At 42.2% G+C, this 20,051-nt stretch overlaps 1 protein-coding gene across 9 annotated transcripts in view; it reads right to left on the bottom strand.

The window, feature by feature from the left end:
• Window positions 1-1,765: 1,765 nt before the first annotated feature.
• The window catches only part of SAMD11 (sterile alpha motif domain containing 11), a 253,146-nt gene continuing 234,860 nt past the window's right edge, over window positions 1,766-20,051 (bottom strand). For 6 of the 9 annotated variants that reach the window (XM_077458071.1, XM_077458073.1, XM_077458076.1 and 3 more), the window contains exons 11-14: window positions 15,698-16,401; window positions 10,213-10,337; window positions 8,854-8,964; window positions 1,766-3,209 (exon numbers count right to left, since the gene is read on the bottom strand). In XM_077458071.1, the coding sequence (XP_077314197.1) occupies window positions 2,970-3,209; window positions 8,854-8,964; window positions 10,213-10,337; window positions 15,698-16,401 (1,180 nt within the window). In that variant the 3' untranslated portion in view covers window positions 1,766-2,969. The remainder of the gene's footprint in view (window positions 3,210-8,853; window positions 8,965-10,212; window positions 10,338-15,697; window positions 16,402-20,051) is intronic. The other 3 variants (XM_077458074.1, XR_013263263.1, XM_077458075.1) reach the window with 3 other exon arrangements.

Here is a 20,051-nt window from a genome sequence, read left to right as displayed (position 1 = left end):
CCTCCCAATGACATCAACAATGGGGCCCAATTTCTCCCACTGACACCAATAGGGGGGAGGTGCTATCCCTCCCACGGATACCAAAGATGCGCCATTGTTTATTCCCACTTACATTGGGACCTTTTCTGCTCCCAATGCCCACATTCCGGCCCCCCTAAACTGGCCCTTGTTTAGAAAATTTGGAGACCCCTGCCTTAGCGCATTTGACACCCAGGGCAGATATAGAAGCTGGTAGTTATAAAAATTTGACTTCGGAATCATAAAATTAAAGGAGAAGTATGGGAAGTAAAAGATAAAAAAACGGTCCTTCGCTTGCCTCTAAAACTGAATATTGCGTAATCTAAGACCATTAATTGCTCAGTTCTTGCTCTTCAGTGACTAACAGTCCCCCCGCTCTCTGATCTGACCCTCCAGCGCTCACTGGAGAGCTGGCCTGTGGAAGGGGTGGGAGCAGCTGGCTCAGGCTCTCTGCAGCTCGAGAGGTTGACCCAGTGGCCAGTCCAGACATCTGGATCCTGACATTAAAAGATTCAGCCCTGGAAGATTTTACCCCCTTCCTGACCTTTTTGCGATTCGGCACTGCGTCGCTTTAACTGACAATTGCGCAGTCGTGCGACGTTGCACCCAAACTAAATTGACATCCTTTTTTTTTCTCCACAAATAGAGCTTTATTTTGGTGGTATTTGATCACCTCTGTATTGTTTTTTTTTGCGTTATAAACAAAAAAAAGATCGACAATTTTGAAAGAAAGCATTTTTTACTTTTTGCTATAATAAATATCCCCCAAAAATATAAAAAAAAATGATTTTTCCTCCGTTTAGGCAGATATGTATTCTTCTACATATTTTTGGTTAAAAAAAATCGCAATAAGCATATATTGATTGGTTTTCACAAAAGTTATGGCATTTTTATTAGTAATGGCAGAGATCTATCGGGACTGCAACATTATAGTGGACACATCGGACACTATTTTGGAACCATTGTCATTTATACAGCGATCAGTGCTATAAACATGCACTGCTTACTGTATAAATGACACTGACAGTGAAGGGGTTAACCATTAGGGGGCGATGAAGGGGTTAAGTGTGTCCTAGAGTGATTCTAACTGTGGGGGGTTGGCTTCAAGTCACATGACAGGGAGCAGTGCACTCTGTCATGACACAAGCCAGAATGGGGAAATGCCTTGTTTACATAGGCACATCTCCATTGTGAGGCTCCGTGACACGATCGGCGGGAGACTGGTGGACATAGAGTCCGCCAGTTATGCGGGCATGGTCACGCTGCATGGGCTTCTGCAGGTACGCCGATTTGCCCACTGCTGCCAATGTATCTGTGCGGCGGTCGGAAAGTGGTTAAAGTTGGGATGGCTCCAGAGCCTGGCGCCTCAACCAACAGTGGACTTTTAGCCTGCTGTCGTTTGACTACGGGTCCCGGGAATGCAGAACTGGGTGCACACCTGTGACCTACAAGAGAAGTAAGGCCAGAAGAGCTTTGGCCCTATTTCTCATTTAAAATAAAAATTATTGGTCAGAGAAGAAACAAACATTTGCAGTGTTCCCTTAGATTGATGGTCAGTGAGAAAAGAACCCCCTCCTATTAGTAGTCAGTCGGAGAAGGAGCTCCCTTGTGCTCTTGACCAATGATAAGGCTACCCACCAAAGATCATTAATGGCACTGCTTACTGAGAGACAAAAATTGTTCATTGCTAGCAACCTCCCACATGCTCAAATTCCTAGTTGACATTTTCAGAGACCACACAAAGTGCTTGTATAATTTTTCTTTTTATTTCAATCTGCTGCTATGCAGCTCTCTGGTGATCTGTTAAGGTCTGGATTTTTTTTTTTTTCAGTAACAAAAAAGGAAATGCTAATTGTACCGCTGATCTAGTTTCCATTTGTCTTTGGAAAACAGAAATAAACCTATTCCATGAAGGAGCTTTAGCGTACGATGTAAAACATGTAATTAAAACAAAAACCCTTAAAAAAACAAAAAAATAATTTTCACAATGGAGTAACGTACCGGTCTGTATGACTGGGTACCTATGATAAAGTCTCAGGGTGTGAAGAGGCTTTTCGTTCCTTTTGCAGTAGTTCAGCAGCACCAGCTCAGGCTCCATTTGTTGTCTGCCATGTTGCTCCAGCTGAAACCTCTACATGGGGGCTGTATTATAGATTGTCCAAAGCAGAATTCTAGGCCTTATGCCCCCATCAACTACATAAGGGAAAAATCCCAAGGCAGACATTGTGTGGGACAATTTCTTTAGCTTGTCAGAATTGTAAGGGATAAAAACATGGCGTAATGAGCTCCTTGAAGCAGAACAGACTAAAAGAGAACCCAGTTCCAGCAATGTACCGCTGCCAGGTAGCGCGGTATTTCTTTGGTACAGTAGAGAGTTGCTGGAGATGCATAGACAGCATAGGAAAGAAGGGAGAGGGTAACATACAACAATTACTGACACTTTCTGGACTTTACATGAAAATCAGACTGTTGGCATCAACTTCTCCCATAAAGCATTTGGTTCTGTTACTATCCTGCATGCTTGGCTGTTTACAAGTGGCCTATGGCAGCAGGAGGCCTGCATTGTAGGCTGGGCATGGTTTTGTACAAGCGCGCCTGGTTTCCACTCCCTCATTTCCTCATGCTGATCTCCTGTAACGTCCTGCGTATTTTCCAGATATTGCCGGAATATTTGTCCTTTCACCAGTTCCTCTTTGATCTCTTTACAATGGAAATAAAAATATATACATACATATATTTATCTATCTGTCTTGCCCGTCAAGGATGTGCCACAAAGGTTCCCCGTACTTTTTTGCTTTATAATATTTTTTTTCCACACCCTATCGGTTAATTTAGTCTCTCAAGCAGCTGAAGGGACAGCAGCTGTCCATAAGCGAAGTATCCCTTCCTGTTCAAAGCTCCGGCTTCAGCAACGCAGCAGTTTAGGTATCCAGCTATATGACAGGGCACAGTTAAGAAAGGGACTTAGCAGGTTCGTTTAAGTATGCTGCACTGCCGTTCTCATGTTTCGGTGAAATGCGGCTGGGAGGAAGGAGGGCACTTGGAAAGGGAGATCCAGCGCTGCCAGTAGAGGGAGGTCTAATTTCGCTGCTTCCCAGCTCTCTGTCTGCTGCTCGCAGGCTGGGGTGCTGGAGAGGGAATGCCACTGGAAAACTGGCCATATAAAGGACACGTCCAAGTCTCTTGGCAACCTAAAAAGAAGAAGATGGCAATGAAGTACATTGTATAATGCTTAAAATTTCTGTGCAGTGCTCCTATGAACCACATTTACCATACTGTAGAGGGATTTACAGTACCTTACATTATTACTATTTTTATTTTGCTAAAACTTGGAATTAAAATAGATTCAATGCTGAATTATCACTGTCTACCAAAAAAAAAATAAAAAAAATACTCCACATCAAAGTAAGGGGGGGGGGGGGTAAAAAAAAATAAAAAATCAAGGTTTCTGTTTCTTTAGTTTTTTAGATCAAATTTGCAGTCTCTTGGTGGGGCAATTAATGCCCTTTGCTGTGGAACCCCTAACCACCCACTGGTACAATAAACTACTAATATGTATAATTACTTGAATAGTGTTTACTTTTGTCCCGCGACCTTAATAAATATCTGTTAATGGAAGACCCCTAAGCTTGTTTATAGAGTACAGCTGTGGTCGAAAGTTTTGAGAATGATACAAATATTAATTTAGGGAGTTTCCTGGCCATTCGGGTTCCACCCAAAATTTTGATGTTTAGTTCCCCAAGCCACTTAGTTATCACTTTTGGTGCTCTATCATGCTGGAAAAGGCATTGTTCATCACCGACCTGTTCTTTGGTAGGGAGAAGTTGCTCTCGGAGGATGCATTTGTACATTCTTTATTCATGGTTATGTTCTTAGGCAAAATTGTGAGTGGGTCCACTCCCTTGGCTGAGAAGCAACTCCACACAGGAATGGTCTCGGGATGCTTTACTGATGGTAGTGCTCACCTTTTCTTCTCTGGACAAGTTTTTTTTTTCGGATGCCCCAAATAATCGGAAAGGGGATTCATCAGAGAAAATGACTTTACCCCAGTCCTCGGCAGTCCAATCCCTGTACCTTTTGCAGAATATCAGTCTGTCCCTGATGTTTTTCCAGAAGCAAAGTGGCTTCTTTCCTGCCCTTCCCTTCTTGACACCAGGCCATCCTCCAAAATTGTTCACAGCACCGTGCATGGAAATACACTCACACCTGCCTGGTGACATTCCTGAGCAAGCCCTGCACTGGTGGTGCCCCAATCTCGCAGCTGAATCAACTGTAGGAGATGGCCCTGTTGCTTTCTGCACTTTCTTGGGTGCCCTGAAGCCTTCTTCACAACAATTGAACCTCTCTCCTTTAATTTCTTGATCTGATAAATGGTTGATTAGGTGCAATCTTAGTAGCAGCAATATCCTTGCCTGTGAATCCCTTTTTATGCAAAGCAGTGATGCACATGTTTCCTTCCAGGTGGTTAACAGAGGAAGAACAATGATTTCAAGCACCACCCTCCTTTTAAAGCTTCCAGTCTGTTATTCTAACTCAATCAGCATTATCAGCAGAGTGATTTCCAGCCTTGTCATCGTCAACACTGACACCTGTGTTAACAAGAGAATCACTTGCATGTCAGCTAGTCCTTTTGTGGCAGGGCTGAAACACAGTCTAATTTTTAGGGATTAAGTTCTTTTTCTGGCAGAGGGACTTTGCAAATCATCTGATCACTCTTCATAACATTCTGGAGTATATGTAAATTGCCGCCATATAAACTGAAGCAACAGATGTTGTGAAAATTTATATTTGTATAATTCTCAACTTTTGGCCAGGGCTGTATTTCCAAAGCGAACACCAAGCGCTAATAAGAATAATGCTGCACCTGTATGTACAGTATAAATTCTGAAAATTCTCTGCACTGCCTTTAAATCTTTTGAAAAAAATTATGGCAAAATCATGATTGCCTACAAAAGAGCATCCAACTTGGCTGCTTTTCTGACAATGTGCTCCTCACCCAATCGCCAAAATGTGAAATGCATGGAAGAGTGAAGACCATGGATGCTCTTAAAAGTTGAACTTCATAGCGTACACAACAAAAACTTTTGCCAAACGACATGCAAGGCAACACTGTAAACATGGGAAAATGATCTCTTGTCTACTGAGACCAAAGCTAAAGTTTTGCCCTTGGCACACACGTTGCAGTGTGTGTCACCAAGCCCAATAAGGTTCATTACTCTGTTAACACCATCCCTATGGAAAAGCCTGCTGGTGGTAGCATATTGTGGAGATTTTTTTCATTCTTAGGAACTGGGAACCCAAATAGGATTACGGGAAAGATGAAAGAAGCCAAACACAGGGTCAAATCTTTTTCAGTCTGTTGGACATACACTGAACTTAGACATAAGGTCACCTTCCAGCAAGACAATGGCCCTAAAGTGGTCCTCAATGAAGCAACTACAGGCTGCTGTTCAAAAACAAGAAAAACTTGGCCAAGAAAAATGGACAAAACATATAGGATCCAGGTATGCAAAAGATTCACAGTTGTAATTGCAGCCAAAAGTGATTCTACCATCTACATTTCCTTTTTTTTTTGTGCCCCAGCTGGGGAGATTCACCCTGTTTGTCCGTTGACCAGTGTAACCAAGTGTTTACAGAAAGTAAAGAGAAATTCAACATTTTACAATAAATGACCAGAACAAGAGGTGAGGGGAAATCTTCCAAAAGGAGGCACATGTTCCTGTGACAACTGTCTAGGAAGGGAATTCCATTTCAACTCTTCCTGTTGCATATCTGGGACAGGAAGTCAAGGGAACTTTCCCCTGAAGACACAGACAACATAATATAAACCTGACATTTTTTAAACCTTTCCTAAATCTTCCCTATTATATCCAAAAATAGAAAAACAGTTTTGACTATAGTACTTACAATGTAATATTTGTCACAGATATATGAATAAAATGCTAAGACTCACAAACAATGTGTGTTAAATCTAAAGGGGAAGGAATGAATAAAAAGCACCGTATGAGATAGCTGTGAGAAACAGTCCACTAGTTTAAGGAAAGTAGAATTTTCAATCAAAGTCTATCTACTCTATCTAGAATCTAAACTGCCCCCTTCCATGTCCCCATCCTAACACCCATTTAGACTATAACCTCTGTAAGAAAGATCTGAATACTTACCTATTGTCAGGCCCCTCTGGTCAGGTGATTCCTTACACACACACTCACACACACACACACCCCCCATGTCAGTCAGAGCCGCTGTCATGCTTAGATGCTGGAGTTACCGGTTATTTCCCACAACCGCAGCAGCTCCACCTCAGAGTAGGTTTATAGGACAGCCACAGCATGCGTTTATTGTGTCTCCAGTCCCCCCATCACTACCCAAAATTTAATAATATGACCTAGGAGAACAACCTGCAATTCAGACTCCTCCCTGCCCTACTAAACCACGGCACATTTCTAACGAATTGATCCTCGGGGAACAATTGGCCAAAGAACCTTTTTATTACACCCGCCATAAACAGCCAGGGCTGAAGGGAAAGCCATAAACTGCAGTTACCACTTTATTATAAGACCTGCAGGCCATAGCACAATCCTATTATCTTGTGTTGGAGTGTGATACAGTCTGCAATGTATCTGTGTGATTCCAAGAAATCCCTATACATTTACATTGGACAGCCTAAGATCCCGGGAAAAAATTTTGTGAAGTGAGATTAAAGAACATTTGTAGAGACACGTTACTGTGTCTACTTAAAGAAAATTTATAGAAATATATAGACTGCCAGTGCCGACCTCTTCATCCGAAATGTTGCTAAAAATAGCTTAGTACTGCGTATATAAGTGGAAGCTATCTGCCACATCCCCCCCCCCCCAAAAAAAATCTTCATCTGAAATGCTACTTGCCTGGCTGTCATGCTAATCTAGTGGATTCAGTACTTTCTAAAGCCTCGTACACACGATTGGATTTTCCACAGACAAAGCATCAGACTTTTGTCCAAAGGGCGTGTGCCATGAACATGTCTTGCATACAAACGGTACACAATTGTTGGCCAACAAACACAAACTTAGTGACGTACTACGTGGAATTTCAGCTCTTCAGCACCACTCTTTGGGCATCTTCTGCTAATGTCGTGTTTAGGGAGCATTGATTCCGAGCATGCATGTTTTTACTTTGGATTTTTGTGTGACGGACTTGTTTACACACAATAGGAAAATCTGACAACAGACCGTTGTCCGCCGAAAATTTACTAGCCGGCTATACAACATTTGTTGGCGGAAAGTTGGCCAACAATTGTCTGATGAAGCATACTAACGGTCGGATTTTAGGCAGTCTGTCATCGCATAATTCCCGGACGAAAATCCGATCATGTGTACGAGGTTTTAGTCACTGACCCTATGCAGGTTAGACATCCCAAATTTCAGATTTTTTTAAGGAATAAATCTTACGCATGGAATATGTTCTGATGGTGAACTTCTCCTTTTAAATTTTCACAGCCTGAGCTGTTTTTGTGCACACATTTTACAAAAAATCATTTTGGGCCTAAAGATTACATAAAACCTCCAAACATTACATATTTCCTAAAAGCGCACACCCTAGAAAATAAAATAGTGGTAGTTCCAATTTTTTATGTCACACGATATTACCGCAAAGGTCTAGGAAACACAAAATCTCAAAACACATTAAAGTTAATTTTAGGGTGCACAAAAATGCAATATATTACCCAATTTTTTTTGGTAAAATATAAAAGACAAGGTTGCACCAAGTAAATAGATACCCAACATGTCAAACCTTGAATTTGCGTGCGCCCGTTAAATGGCAACAAACTTTAGTACTCTATATATTCCATAGGCAACACTTTAAAAGCCACCTATAGATCATCAGTTTAGAGTTACGAAGGAGGTCTGGTGCTAGAATTATTATTCATATTCCAGCGTGCACGCCAATATGTGATGCGTATTGCAATCAACTTTTTCAGCATGAGTTTACATTTGTACGTGCGTAAATGTGGGGGTGCCTACATTTTTTTTTAAGGGAGGAGGATTTTATGTGTTTGGATGTAACTTTATTTTATAGTTAAAAAATACATTTTTTTTATTTTTGTTTTTTTACTTGAAACATATTTTCGATCGCATAGGGGACAAAAAGTCCCCTATTTGGTGATTTTTTATTTTTTTTGGTGAAAAAAAACTTTTTTTTGGTGTTTCATTACATTCTCATAACTGTCAACGGGGACGCGTGACGTCACTTCTGGGTCAACAACAAGGGGGGAGGGTGCGTGCGTGGTGGGTGTGGAGCGTGGGGGGTTTGTCGTGCCCTGCTTTGCATAGCATTTTCTTTTTACGGTGATAGTGTTTACATTGAAAGTGTACCTGTCACTCAAACAGCAGAGCTAATAATGCATTACTTTCACCAATGCGATGGCTGTTCTGTTTCCTATTTCAAAAGATGCAGGATAGGAATGGGGATTTCTGCAGAGGTTTTTGTTGGTTAAAAACATGGTAATCTTGAGAGAAATGCACTTCAAAACAGGCATGACACAGTGAGGTACTGCTATGCTGTTGATCAGCAGCTAAGGCCGTAGGGAAAAATAGAGGGGGCACCATTAACACTGGAGAGCGCTAAAGTCAGGCTCATGCTAACTCGCAGTGGTACTGTACGAGGCAGAAGTGCTGCGCCAACCTTACAGCCCATAGAACAGTTGATATAAGGTACTAAATTCCAGTATGGACAACATTTACAGGAGATCACCAATGTAAAAAGCTGGGTACAATGATTATAGGTAAGCATTGCTACAGATGGAAAAATTTAGCATTGCATTTCATAAATAGAGGCATGGTGCATAGGATATACCTGTGCTCTTATTTTTAGTGCTGGCCCAAGCTTCAGGCCCATGTTATTCAGTAAGTGCTCTTCAGTCAGTAGTGGCAGAGTTTCCCCATCTATACAGTGCTCCCGAAATACCTGCACAGAGAACAGGATGTTACCGCAACTACAAGACCAACCATCTCTACAGAATCACAGTGAACACTTTGCAGACTGCACTATCTAATACATAACGGTAAAGCACTAGAGAGAGAGAGGTGGGCTGTGCCCCACTAAAACATTGACGATAAGAAATACAACATTGGATGTCCCTCCTGGTGCAAGTTCCGCTGCGTGCCCCCACTACATGTTTAATATTCTACATACCTTCTTCTTAATGTCTTTACACCAGGGCCAATATCCATAAAGCATGAGTCTGTCCCACTTCTACACTACCCATGATTGTAAAGCACAATATCCAGCCAGCTATCACCATTCTACACTTAGCAGCATTATGGTTGCTATGGGTTACTGAACTTTGGAAGCGGCAGTTTTTGCCAAGTAGTTACCCATCTATGATTTACGCTTCCTCTTATTAAGGCCTTGCAGTGTAAAATAATATTTAAATAATTCATATACTAAAACCGAAGTACTATGCACCAGTTTCCATCTCACTTGTTTATCTCATTCATTTCAAGTCTTCTGCACTCACAGAATAGCCCTCTGTCTCATTCACCCTTCCAGTAACCTCTCCTGCTGTCCCGGTCCCCCCTCTCCTTCCTCTCTGGCGCGGACTTCTAGCCTGTGCCGCCGCTGCTCTCCGGCCCAGCTGCAGGGAGGGGGGAGCGTGACAGTGCAGGTGGTTTTAATGAAGCATGTCATGAGGGGATTAGCACAGGGAAAAAGGGAAAGGAAAAAAAAAAAAGCAGACTCCAACCTCCTGTCTCAGACTGGAGACCAGAATGCAGAAACAAGGGGGCAGTAAAAGGAGACAGAGGACATCATCCAACCTCTAATGAGAAATAAAACTTCCAGTTACAGAATCCTCCTCTAACGGGGAAAAAAAAGCACAGTAGATATAGAAATCAGCAAGGGCAAGAAAGGACTAATCTACAGGAGGCGATAGTGGAATGGAAGTGCCTTTTTAAAATGGCACATACAGCCAAATTAGATTTGTGAAGTCTAGGTGGGCTACTTCAGGGTTCAGGCCCCTGCTAAGCTGCTTATAGAGGCAAGGACCCCAGCAAGTGGAGACAGCATAAGCGTCTCACTTGTCCCTTCTCGACAACCTGGCCAGAGATGGAACTATAAAATTAGTTTTACATTAATGACTTGCTTCCCGAAAGCTAAACTAGTGGCATAATAAGAACATAGACTTGGGTACTTAACAGTGGCCAGACCCATTACCTGTGTGTATTCTGCACAGCCAGACAGACTGCCCACAAAGCTGCAGACATCCTCCACTGTCCATTTGCTGAGGTCTTCCAGCACCACACTGTCCTCCCCATCCAGGAAGAGTCCCCCCATGGCACCTAACACAGGACAGGGTAGAAGATGGGCAGATATAGAAAAAACGGGTGAGGGGAGTAGAGGGGAGAGGAAGACGAGGTGAAAAAAAAAAAAAAAAAGACGAGGAGGTTGTGTGAGGGAAAAAGCGGAGGTGGGGGAAGAAGGGGAGAGAAAGGGAAGAGACATTAATCATTAAAATCCCACGAAGAAAACAAGGCAGCAGCAAGATGAACATATTCTGTAGCCTAACATCCATCTTTAATGACCTGTCAACACCATGCAGGGTACAGACTCAGCTCTCCCACAATGCTTTGTTGGTAGAACTCTCCTAACAGAAAATAAAATAAGTAAGAAGAGAGAGCAAATCTGTAGTATGAGACCAGAAGGCCCATAGTAGATGAAGGATATTTGTGTTGTATGTGATGGGTAAGGTGGGACAGCGAGAGGTCAGCAGGCTTTCAATGGCTGGGAATGAATTCATCTCAATTATTCTGTGCACAGCCTGAGGTCAGACCCTGCCGCCAGCTTTTCAAGGCCCTCATCTCTCAGAGACGCTGGGTGGCTGGAGCTGGGAATGGCTTCCCAATTAGTCGTTTCCTCAGGTTCCTGGAGGACAAAAGTTGCCACAATGTCTAGCAACGAGGAGACAGAGGAGCCAAAGCTGTCAGCTACCCAGAGACCTGGCTCTGGGAAGAGATTAACGATCCTACCTGTAATTAACGTCACGTACGATTAAAGCCTGTCACTTGATGACGCAAGATCTATTGTGGATTTGTAATGAATTAAGAGCAGCCTGGTTTTATATGCCAAAAGCATTGTGGACCCAGACTATGAGCATACCCCCCCCCCACGCTCTGACCAAATAGGCGGGAGGGGCTGTGGTTGGAGCGCCTCATGCCAGGTTGCGTTAATTGTACTCAGGGTTGGGGATCGATTAGAAGGATTTTAGCTTCCTGAGCTGTCCCCGGGGTGTATGGGGAGATTTGATGGAGGGGGGAGCTTTGCTGGCAGTTCCGTGTCTTACAAACTAGAGGGAAGACAAGGTCGGTCACAGAGAGTCAGACAGGACGGGGGCCAGGGCTGCCACTGATAAACACCCCTCCCCTATTAGCTCACAGCCGTATAGAGGTCAGCATAGTTTTACAGCACAGCGACAGGATGCACAGCTAGGCTGGATGCCCTACTCCTAACTTTATATGGCTTCCAGGGTCTCTAAACTGGTGACTGCACTGGCAGGATCAATTACCCAGCAAATAAAATTTAACCCTCTGAAGGCAGTGTTTTTGTTCATTTTTATTTTATTTTATTTATACATAGGCATTAGGAGAGTTTTATTGGTTACATAGACAAATCTACATTTTATATCTGCAGGATCCCGTTCTACAGAGGTGACTGGCAGTATTGACATACAAGACTGCAAATCAGACAGTTCCAGATATAGTATTTAAGCTAAACATATACCCTACTGGTGTGTTTATATACTATATTACTTTATACATACATGCAGCAAAGATCTGCAGTGCGGGCATTTGGTTTAAGTCTTTATCCACACTGGTGATTTAGGCCGGTGCGAACTGCAGTGGCAGAAATCTTCTGAATTCTGCTATATCAATGAGCGACTAGGTGCAGCCACCAGCCCCGTTCACTATAATGATAGGTCCCCGGCGGTCACAACTATTCACAGCTGTCATTAACTGTGGTGATTGTTGCTGCATGCACACAAACTGCATCCAGCAGCAATCGCAGCAGGTAACTTGCGACCTGTCAATATAGTGAATGGGCCCAGCAGGAATCAGAAGATTCCTCTTGCTGTAATTCTCACCAGGCTAAATCACTGGTGTAAATGTAGCCTCATCATTTCTGCATGGGGCAAATAATCAGAAACTTTGCTGCTTGATCAGATTGCTGGGATCACAGGTAAGACACGCTCTGGAAAGGGGCAGTATGGTGTGGAAGGGCTATTAATAATTAGCGGTCAATGTACTGTTAGCAAGTGCTACCCAAAAACCATCTTGTTTAAAACTGAACTACAGGCACATATAAAATACCTAAATGGAAGCTCTGTCTTTTTTAGATTTACCATTAAATGCATTTCTTTAAAGTGGTTCTAAAGGCTGAAAGGTTTTTTAGCTTCATATATTCTATGCGTGAAGGTAAAAAAACTTCCAACCATGTGCAGCAGCCCCTCTTATACCTGAGCTCCCTCCGATCTAGCGATGTCCAGGAGAACATCGGCTCTCCGGGGACTCTCCCTCCTCATTGGCTGAGGCCACTGCTGTCAATCACAGCCAATGAGAAGAGCGGGGGGAGGGGGGCAGCCACATGCAGAGCAGCGACTCAAGGGTGCCCCCATTGCAAGCTGCTTGCTTTGGAGGCACTTGACAGGATGGAGGGGCCAGGAGTGCCCACAAGGGACCTGAGTAGAGGAGGATCTGGGCTGCTGTGTGCAAAACCACTGCACGGAGCAGGTAAGTATAACATGTTTGTGGTATTTTTGCCTTTTATATCACTTTAAATACAAGAAGTTCAAGTACCTTAATTCAACCTCTGGTAATCCCTTATACAGAAGCGCTCAGACTGGCAGAGGGAGAAGCAGCCCAAGAAGCCAATAAGTTGTGCTGCAGTGCTCATGTGCTGACAAGGAATATGATGATAGTTGGAGAGTGTAGAGACTGAGAGGGTGGGACAAGACCTGTTAAGTGTTGCTGAACTGCAGCAGAGAAAAATCAGGTCTCCTGTACAATGTGAAAGAGCTTTGTAAATCTCAGAATGGATGGACAGAAATACAAATCCTTTTGGTAGGTAAAACATCTCCCATATATGTGTTTCATCTGTGTATTTAGCTGTGTGACTGGGGTTCAGCTTTAAAGGCAGACTGTAGTTCAGAAGCTTATGACTGATTTGGTAGGAGGATATGACAGGAAGTGAGGAGTGCAAAGGAAATCTGCTTCCCAGTATTCATCTGTGAATGTTTCCATTTGCAGGAGGTGTCCTCAGGCTATGGATTAGCTGCAAATCATTTTGCCCAGTTATCAGATCTATTATTCATCTGATAACTCCCAGTATTGATTTGATAGATGAAACATATCCCCATAGACCATAGGAGAAGTGTGATGGTATGTTCCACGTAGTCTATGAAGAATCGCTTTTAAGTTGTTTCACTCGCAGATTTTTCAGTTTACATGGAGAGTGAGGCTTCCAGGGAATATTATCCAAGCTTATCCGGCAGTAGTCTGTATAAAGGCAGAGAGAGGCTGATCTCCGGGAATGCTTTGTGTGTTGCTCTTCCCAAGCAGTTTTAAGGTGCTTTGGCTTTAATGAGAGATGCAGAAGCCAGGGCGCCGGGGCTGATGAGGGCTAGCCAGGGGGAGGTGTTGCTTTAACAGGAAGCCTTTGGAACAGTGATAGGAATTCCATTCTCCTAATGTATTGCAAAATCAATATTGCTAAATCCAGTCCCAGTGCAGCTGTCTCACTCAATTACAGGCAGCGCCTGGACAGCAGAAGTAGGGGAGAAAGGCGGGGGGGGAAGATAGGAGATGGGGTCCCCGCACACCAAGCAAAGGCAAACGGTCAATGCCCTAATTCATTTTTTCCTAACCAATACCTACTTTATGTGGCACATAATGGTGCACATAGCATTATTCTCTGTATATGTCTGGGAGTGCTTAATATTTACCAACATACACAAACTGAAAGATTTCTGCTAAAACCATTGTCCTCATACATAGACATTGGTTTCAGTCTCTTTGGTAATACAAAGAAATCAGCACACAATCGGAGCACTCGCTGTCTGAGCTGATCTTAGAATGGATTGTATACCAAGTAAAGCCTACCATTGACATGAGAGAACAGCTGGATGTGTAGCCACAATCTGATCATTTAAAAATGTAATGTGGCCCAGCCTCCGCCATTAAAGATGTGTCTGCACCACACCATCATTCCCGTTTGACAATGTACATGCTACCAGTTCCGGCGCTGGCTTATCACAGTATATTGCACCAACACCTAAAACTGGGCATAACTAAAGCAAGAAGGAGCCCCAACAGCTGCTAGCTTGTGTCATTTATAAACCCACTGGAATTCTTAGATTGTAAGCGCTAAGGAGCAGGGCCCTCTGATTCCTACTGTATTAAAGTGTATTGTATTTGTACTGTCTACCCTCAAGTTGTAAAGCACTGCATAAACTGTTGGCACTATATAAATGCTGTATAATAATAATACTGGTCAGCCATTCATGTAATTCCCATGGTTCTGCCACACAAACAAAACAGAAAAGGTTACCCATTTTCCTGGTTTAGCTGCATTGCTTCTGGAATCATCTGTCTGCTGAGTGTACAGAGGCAACAATCCTGATTTACTGCCCAGGGAGCAGATCAGAGGCAACACTGGAAGCAGCTTTGCTGAACCAAGTGTGTTACTCCCTGGAATGTGCAGTGTGGCAGATGTGTAGAGAGACCAGTAAATTACAAATCCTTTGCTAGGTAAATGCGTATTTACACAGTATATTAGTTCCCGTTTGTGGTAGAAAATTTAGGTCATTGGATTTGCCAAACTAGTATTTACCAAATAGGACCATCCTTGGTAATCAAGCCGTCACAATATTTGAAGCCGCAGTATGCTGTCTACAGCCATGGCTCCTCTCTTTCCCTAGTATTGAAGAAGTCCATGGGAAAATATTTTCTATATCTTACTAGGAAGTCCTTTAAAAATGTATGAAATATATGCTCCAGATACTGAATGATAGGTTATTTTGTCATAAAATGGAAAGGAAAAGCCTTTGTTTTGGCATTTGCCTTTAGTGCAAGTTAGGAAATAGGTTCATACCATCAATATGGATAGCACTGACAGTTTCTTTTTTTTTTTCATATTTTCACGCATCTGACCCAGCGGGAATAAAAAGCCTTGAGATCATTGGATATAGGTAAACAATAGGAAATATCTGCATCGAACACCTGTGTATTTAACGTCTAGAACAGTTACATCACTTTTAGAGACCTAACACGATCATGCCAGGTATCTTATGCCTGCAATAAAAACCGGAACAGGCAGACTTTAAATACAATTAATGAAAAATCAATAAAAGTAAGCCGTGGTTCACCAAACGTTTCATTATATAAGAGTGTAGGCTTAGAACCCGTGTCAGGATTTTAATCACTCTGTGGCCATGTTGAGGATATTTCGCTTCACTTCCTGTCCTGTGTGGTAAACCTCTCATAGACAAGAAGTGAAAGGTAGTTTTCCACAATCCAATACAGACAGTAATAACATCATGACATAGATTTTAATCATTTTCGACAGCTTCCTAAAAAATAAAACAGGTTTGGCTGTAGATCTGCTATAAATTCTGTACCCTGATGAAAACAAAATAGACCGTACCTACCTGTGTGGAAATAAGGATTGACAGCATAGGGGAATCCAAAAGGAAATGGCTGAGGTGGAGGCACTGAATTTGAGGGCAAGTACTTTCCATCTCCTTTGCTGATTCCTGGTCCTAAGACATGAGTGGGTGACTCTGAAGGTCCGCAGGGGAGGCTTTGGTGAGTATGAGTATCACTGGACTCTTTTACAGAATCTCCTCCTTTGAGGGTGTCTTTACCCTCATGCAGTTCATGAGAAGAGGAGGAGGCACCTCGCTCTACTCTTAAGCTGTCTGTCTTTTCCTCTGCTTCACTTTCTGAATCTTTCATCTCCTCGTCATTTCCTTCTGAAACTCCCTCTCGTATACGCTGATCCAAGAGTTCCTTTGCTTCTCCATGGTTTCCCTGGACTTCCATCCGGTGATGAGCAGACTTTCGACTTGCCCTTCTTGCACTCTGGGATTCCTTGGGAGGAGGCACACTTGGTACTCCCTGGTGGTTCAGGGAGAGAAGAGGGGTGTTATTGTGTCTTAGAACAAGCATTGCATTCCTTCTGGACAGTTCCTCTCTTAAAGGGTGGCCCTCTGGGAGCTCATGCATGTTACGCAGAGCAGGGTGGTCAGGAGGTAAACCAGGGTGAAGGCTCAGTGGATCACCAGCCAAAAGTCTCTGTCTATGTAGGTTCTCCAGCTCCTTCTGACGTATAATCTCAGCAGACATTTCAAGCCTTAAAGAAGAAAGAATAAAAAAAAAAGTTAATAAAAAGCAAATAAATTGGTTCAAATTTCAATGTAAAACATCAGTCTCAACAGCTCTTTCATTTTCTTGATATAGCCCAGCCTTTCTTAATCAGGATTCTGTGGAATGCGGGGTTTCTCCAGAGGTTGCTAGGGGTTCCCTGATCCATAAGGAATTTCCGCCACTCAGCTAAACAAAATCTTTGGTGGCAGTAGTTATTTATCTATCTTTAACCACTTCAATACAGGACATTTATACACCCTTCCTTCCCAGACCAATTTTTAGCTTTCAGTGCTCTCACTATTTGAATGCCAATTACTCAGTCATGCAACACTGTACCCAAACAAAATGTTTATAATTTTTTTCATACAAATGTAGCTTTCTTTTGGTGGTATTTGTTCACCACTGTTTTTTTATTTTTTGTGACATAAGTGAAAAAAGAGTGAAAGTTTTGAAAAAAAAAAGCACTTTTTTTTTTAGTTTCTGGTAAAATTTTGCAAATAAGTAATTTTTGTTCATAAATTTGGGCCAAAATTTATATGGCTACATACCTTTAGTAGAAATAACCCAAATTAGTGGATATTATTTAGTCTCTGTGAAAGATATAGAGTCTAAAAGCTATGGTGCAAATCACTGAAAATTTATCACACCTGCTGCCCATTACTTGCACCCCATATTACTTTTTTCTTTTCCTATTTGTCTTCTTGTGATCACTTTTTATATTTGTATAATACGTATTTTTTTTTATTAAAACCAATCGTTTTTTTTGACCTACACCATCCGGAGCCCTTTTCTTTTTATTTTCTCCTGTTATATACGAACCCTTGAAATTGGAGTTGGGACATATTGGGTCCCTGAGGCATCACCGCCCTCGAGTGTGGGAATCATCGGTTGGTAACTATCGGGCCCACTCACTTCCATCTGGGATCTAGGACGCCTATAAGAGGATTCTACACCGTGATCTTTCTCATCAGAAGTTGGAGTACAATCCTTTGGGATTACAAGCTCTTTAGACCCACTGTCATAGGGCATGCAGGTCCAACTGTTCTAGTAAGAGTATCCACCTTATATCTTCAGAGTGTTGCACCCTCAGATACTTCTACAGACAAATAGATTGCCGTGGTTTGTCTCCTTGTTGCCTTGATTCAAGGTCTACATGAGAAGATTGGTCACTCTTTTTCCATACAAGAGGACTTTCGTACAGATTGATGAACTGTTAATAGTTTATCCTTCAGGATTCACGTCATGTGATGCCACTGTTATTACATTATTTATGCACTGCTGTATTTATACAGCACCAGTGATTACAACTTGCACATTATGTTGTTTGCACTTATTTTATAAGTGCAAAACTTCTTTTTTTTAGCACGGGTTACTTATACTCACTTAAAATTTACCTTTAGGTTTTTTGAGCTTATTTTTTAGCGCTACATTTATTTTCTAACAGGAGAGCAGATCTGATCGCCTCCGCTGCTGCCGGCAGCTCCAGTAAGCGGCGGAGGGGGAGGGAGGCCCCTCTTCCACCGCCGATAACCGATCTTGCCGCAAATCCAAACTTTTATCTGAAAATGGACTGCCCACTGAAGAAGAGGATACCGGGGTTATGGCAGCTAGCTGCTGCCATAACAACGATACTCCTCTTCAAAGTAGCGATGTAATAGGACGGCTGGCGATCCGTAAGTGGTTAAACACTGGCAAAAAAAATAATAATTTTGAAACTGATGGCAACACATCTCAAAAAAGTTGGGACAGGACAACAAAAAGCTGGCAAAGTAAGCAGTACTAACAAGGAAGAGTTGGAAGAACATTTTGCAAATAATTGGTTCAATTGGCAGCAGGTCAGTAACATGATTGACTCTTTAAGGTGCTCTTTTTATACCCAAAGTGGAAAGCTGCTTTTTAAAAATGGTTGATGGTTGAACAATTTCAGAATAATATTCCTAAACATTAAATTGCAAGGACTTTATTTAAATACAGTTGTGCACATAAGTTTACATACCCTGGCATTTTCTGAGAATATGAATGATTACACAAAAACATTTTTCACTTCTGGTTAGTGTTTGGCTGAAGCCATTTTTTTTTATCAATCAACTGTGTTACTCTTTAAATCATAATGGCAAAGTAAACTACCCAAATGACCCTGATCAAAAAAGTTTACATACCCTGGTGATTTTGGCCTGATAACATGCACACAAGTTGGCACAAAGGTGTTTGAATGGCTATTAAAAGTAACCATTCTCACCTGTGAGCTGTTTGCTTATAATTAGTGTGTGTATATAAAGGGTCAAAAAGATATCCAAGGAATTGAGAATGCCAATCAGCAGTGTTCAAACTCAAATCAAGAAGTGGAAAATGAGGGGTTCTGTTGAAACCAAGCCACGGTCAGGTAGACCAACTAAAATGTCAGCCACAACTGCCAGGAAAAATGTCTGGGATGCAAAGAAAAACCCACAAATAACTTCAGGTGAAACACAGGACTACACCACTGAAAACATGTGGTGTGACTGTTTCAAGATGCACAATAAGGAGGCGCTTGAAGAAAGATGGGCTGCAGGGTCGAGGCACCAGAGGAAAGACATTACTGTGCAAATGCCACAAAGTATACCGCTTACAATACGCCAAACAGCACAGAGACAAGCCTCAAACCACCTGGCACAAAGTAATTTGGAATGATGAGACCAAAATTAAGCTTTTTGGCTCAACCATAAACGCTATTTGAGGATTCAACAAGGCCTGAGATGAAAGGTAAAGAGGTGGATTGCTGATGTTTTGGGGATGTGTGAGCTGCAAAGGCAGAGGAAATTTGGTCAAAATTGTTGGCAAGATGAATGCAGTATGTTATCAAGAAATACTGGAGGAACATTTGCATTCAACAGCCAGGAAGCTGCGCATGGGACGTACTTGGACATTCCAACATGACAATGATCCAAAACACAAGGCCAAGTCGACCTGTCATTGGCTACAGAAGAATAAAGTGAAGGTTCTGGAGTGGTCATTCCAGTCGCCTGATCTCTATCATTGAGACACTCTGGGGAGATCTCAAACACGTAGTTCATGCAAGACAGCCCAATAATTTACAGGAACTGGAGGCTTTTTGCCAAGAGGGATGGGCAAAAAGCCTTTCCATCTGAGAAGATAAAGAGCGTCATCCACAAATACCACAAAAGACTTCAAGCTGTCATTGATGTTAAAAGGGGTATTAAGAATGGGGGTATGTAAACTTTTGATTAGGGTCATTTGGGTAGTTTTTTGTTGCCATTATGAGTTAAAGAGTAAACACACTTGATTGATAATAAATAGCTTCAGCCAAACACTAACCATAAGTGAAAGAAACGTTTTTGTGTTATTCATATTCTCTGAAAAATGACCAAGAAATCTTAAATTCTGCCAGGGTGTGTAAACCTATGAGCACAACTGTACATCATCATCTAGTACACAATATCATAAGATTCATAGAATCTGGAGAAATCTCTGTGCACAAGGGATAACGGAAAAATGCATTATTGGATGTCTGTGACATCCAATATTGGACTTTGGGTCCTCAGACAACACTGCTTTAAAAACGAGCATCATTCTGTGATGGACATCACTGCATGGGCTCAGTATAACTCCCTCCCCCCAGAAAAAAAAAACGTGTCT

This window comes from Lithobates pipiens, unplaced genomic scaffold (genome assembly GCF_037356315.1).
Source record: "Lithobates pipiens isolate NorthernLeopardFrog02 unplaced genomic scaffold, aLitPip1_a1.2 Scaffold_27, whole genome shotgun sequence".
In the NCBI taxonomy this organism is placed as follows: Eukaryota; Metazoa; Chordata; class Amphibia; order Anura; family Ranidae; genus Lithobates; species Lithobates pipiens.
The sequence above is the reverse complement of the archived record's forward strand: the minus strand, read 5'-3'. Positions and strand labels throughout refer to the sequence as shown.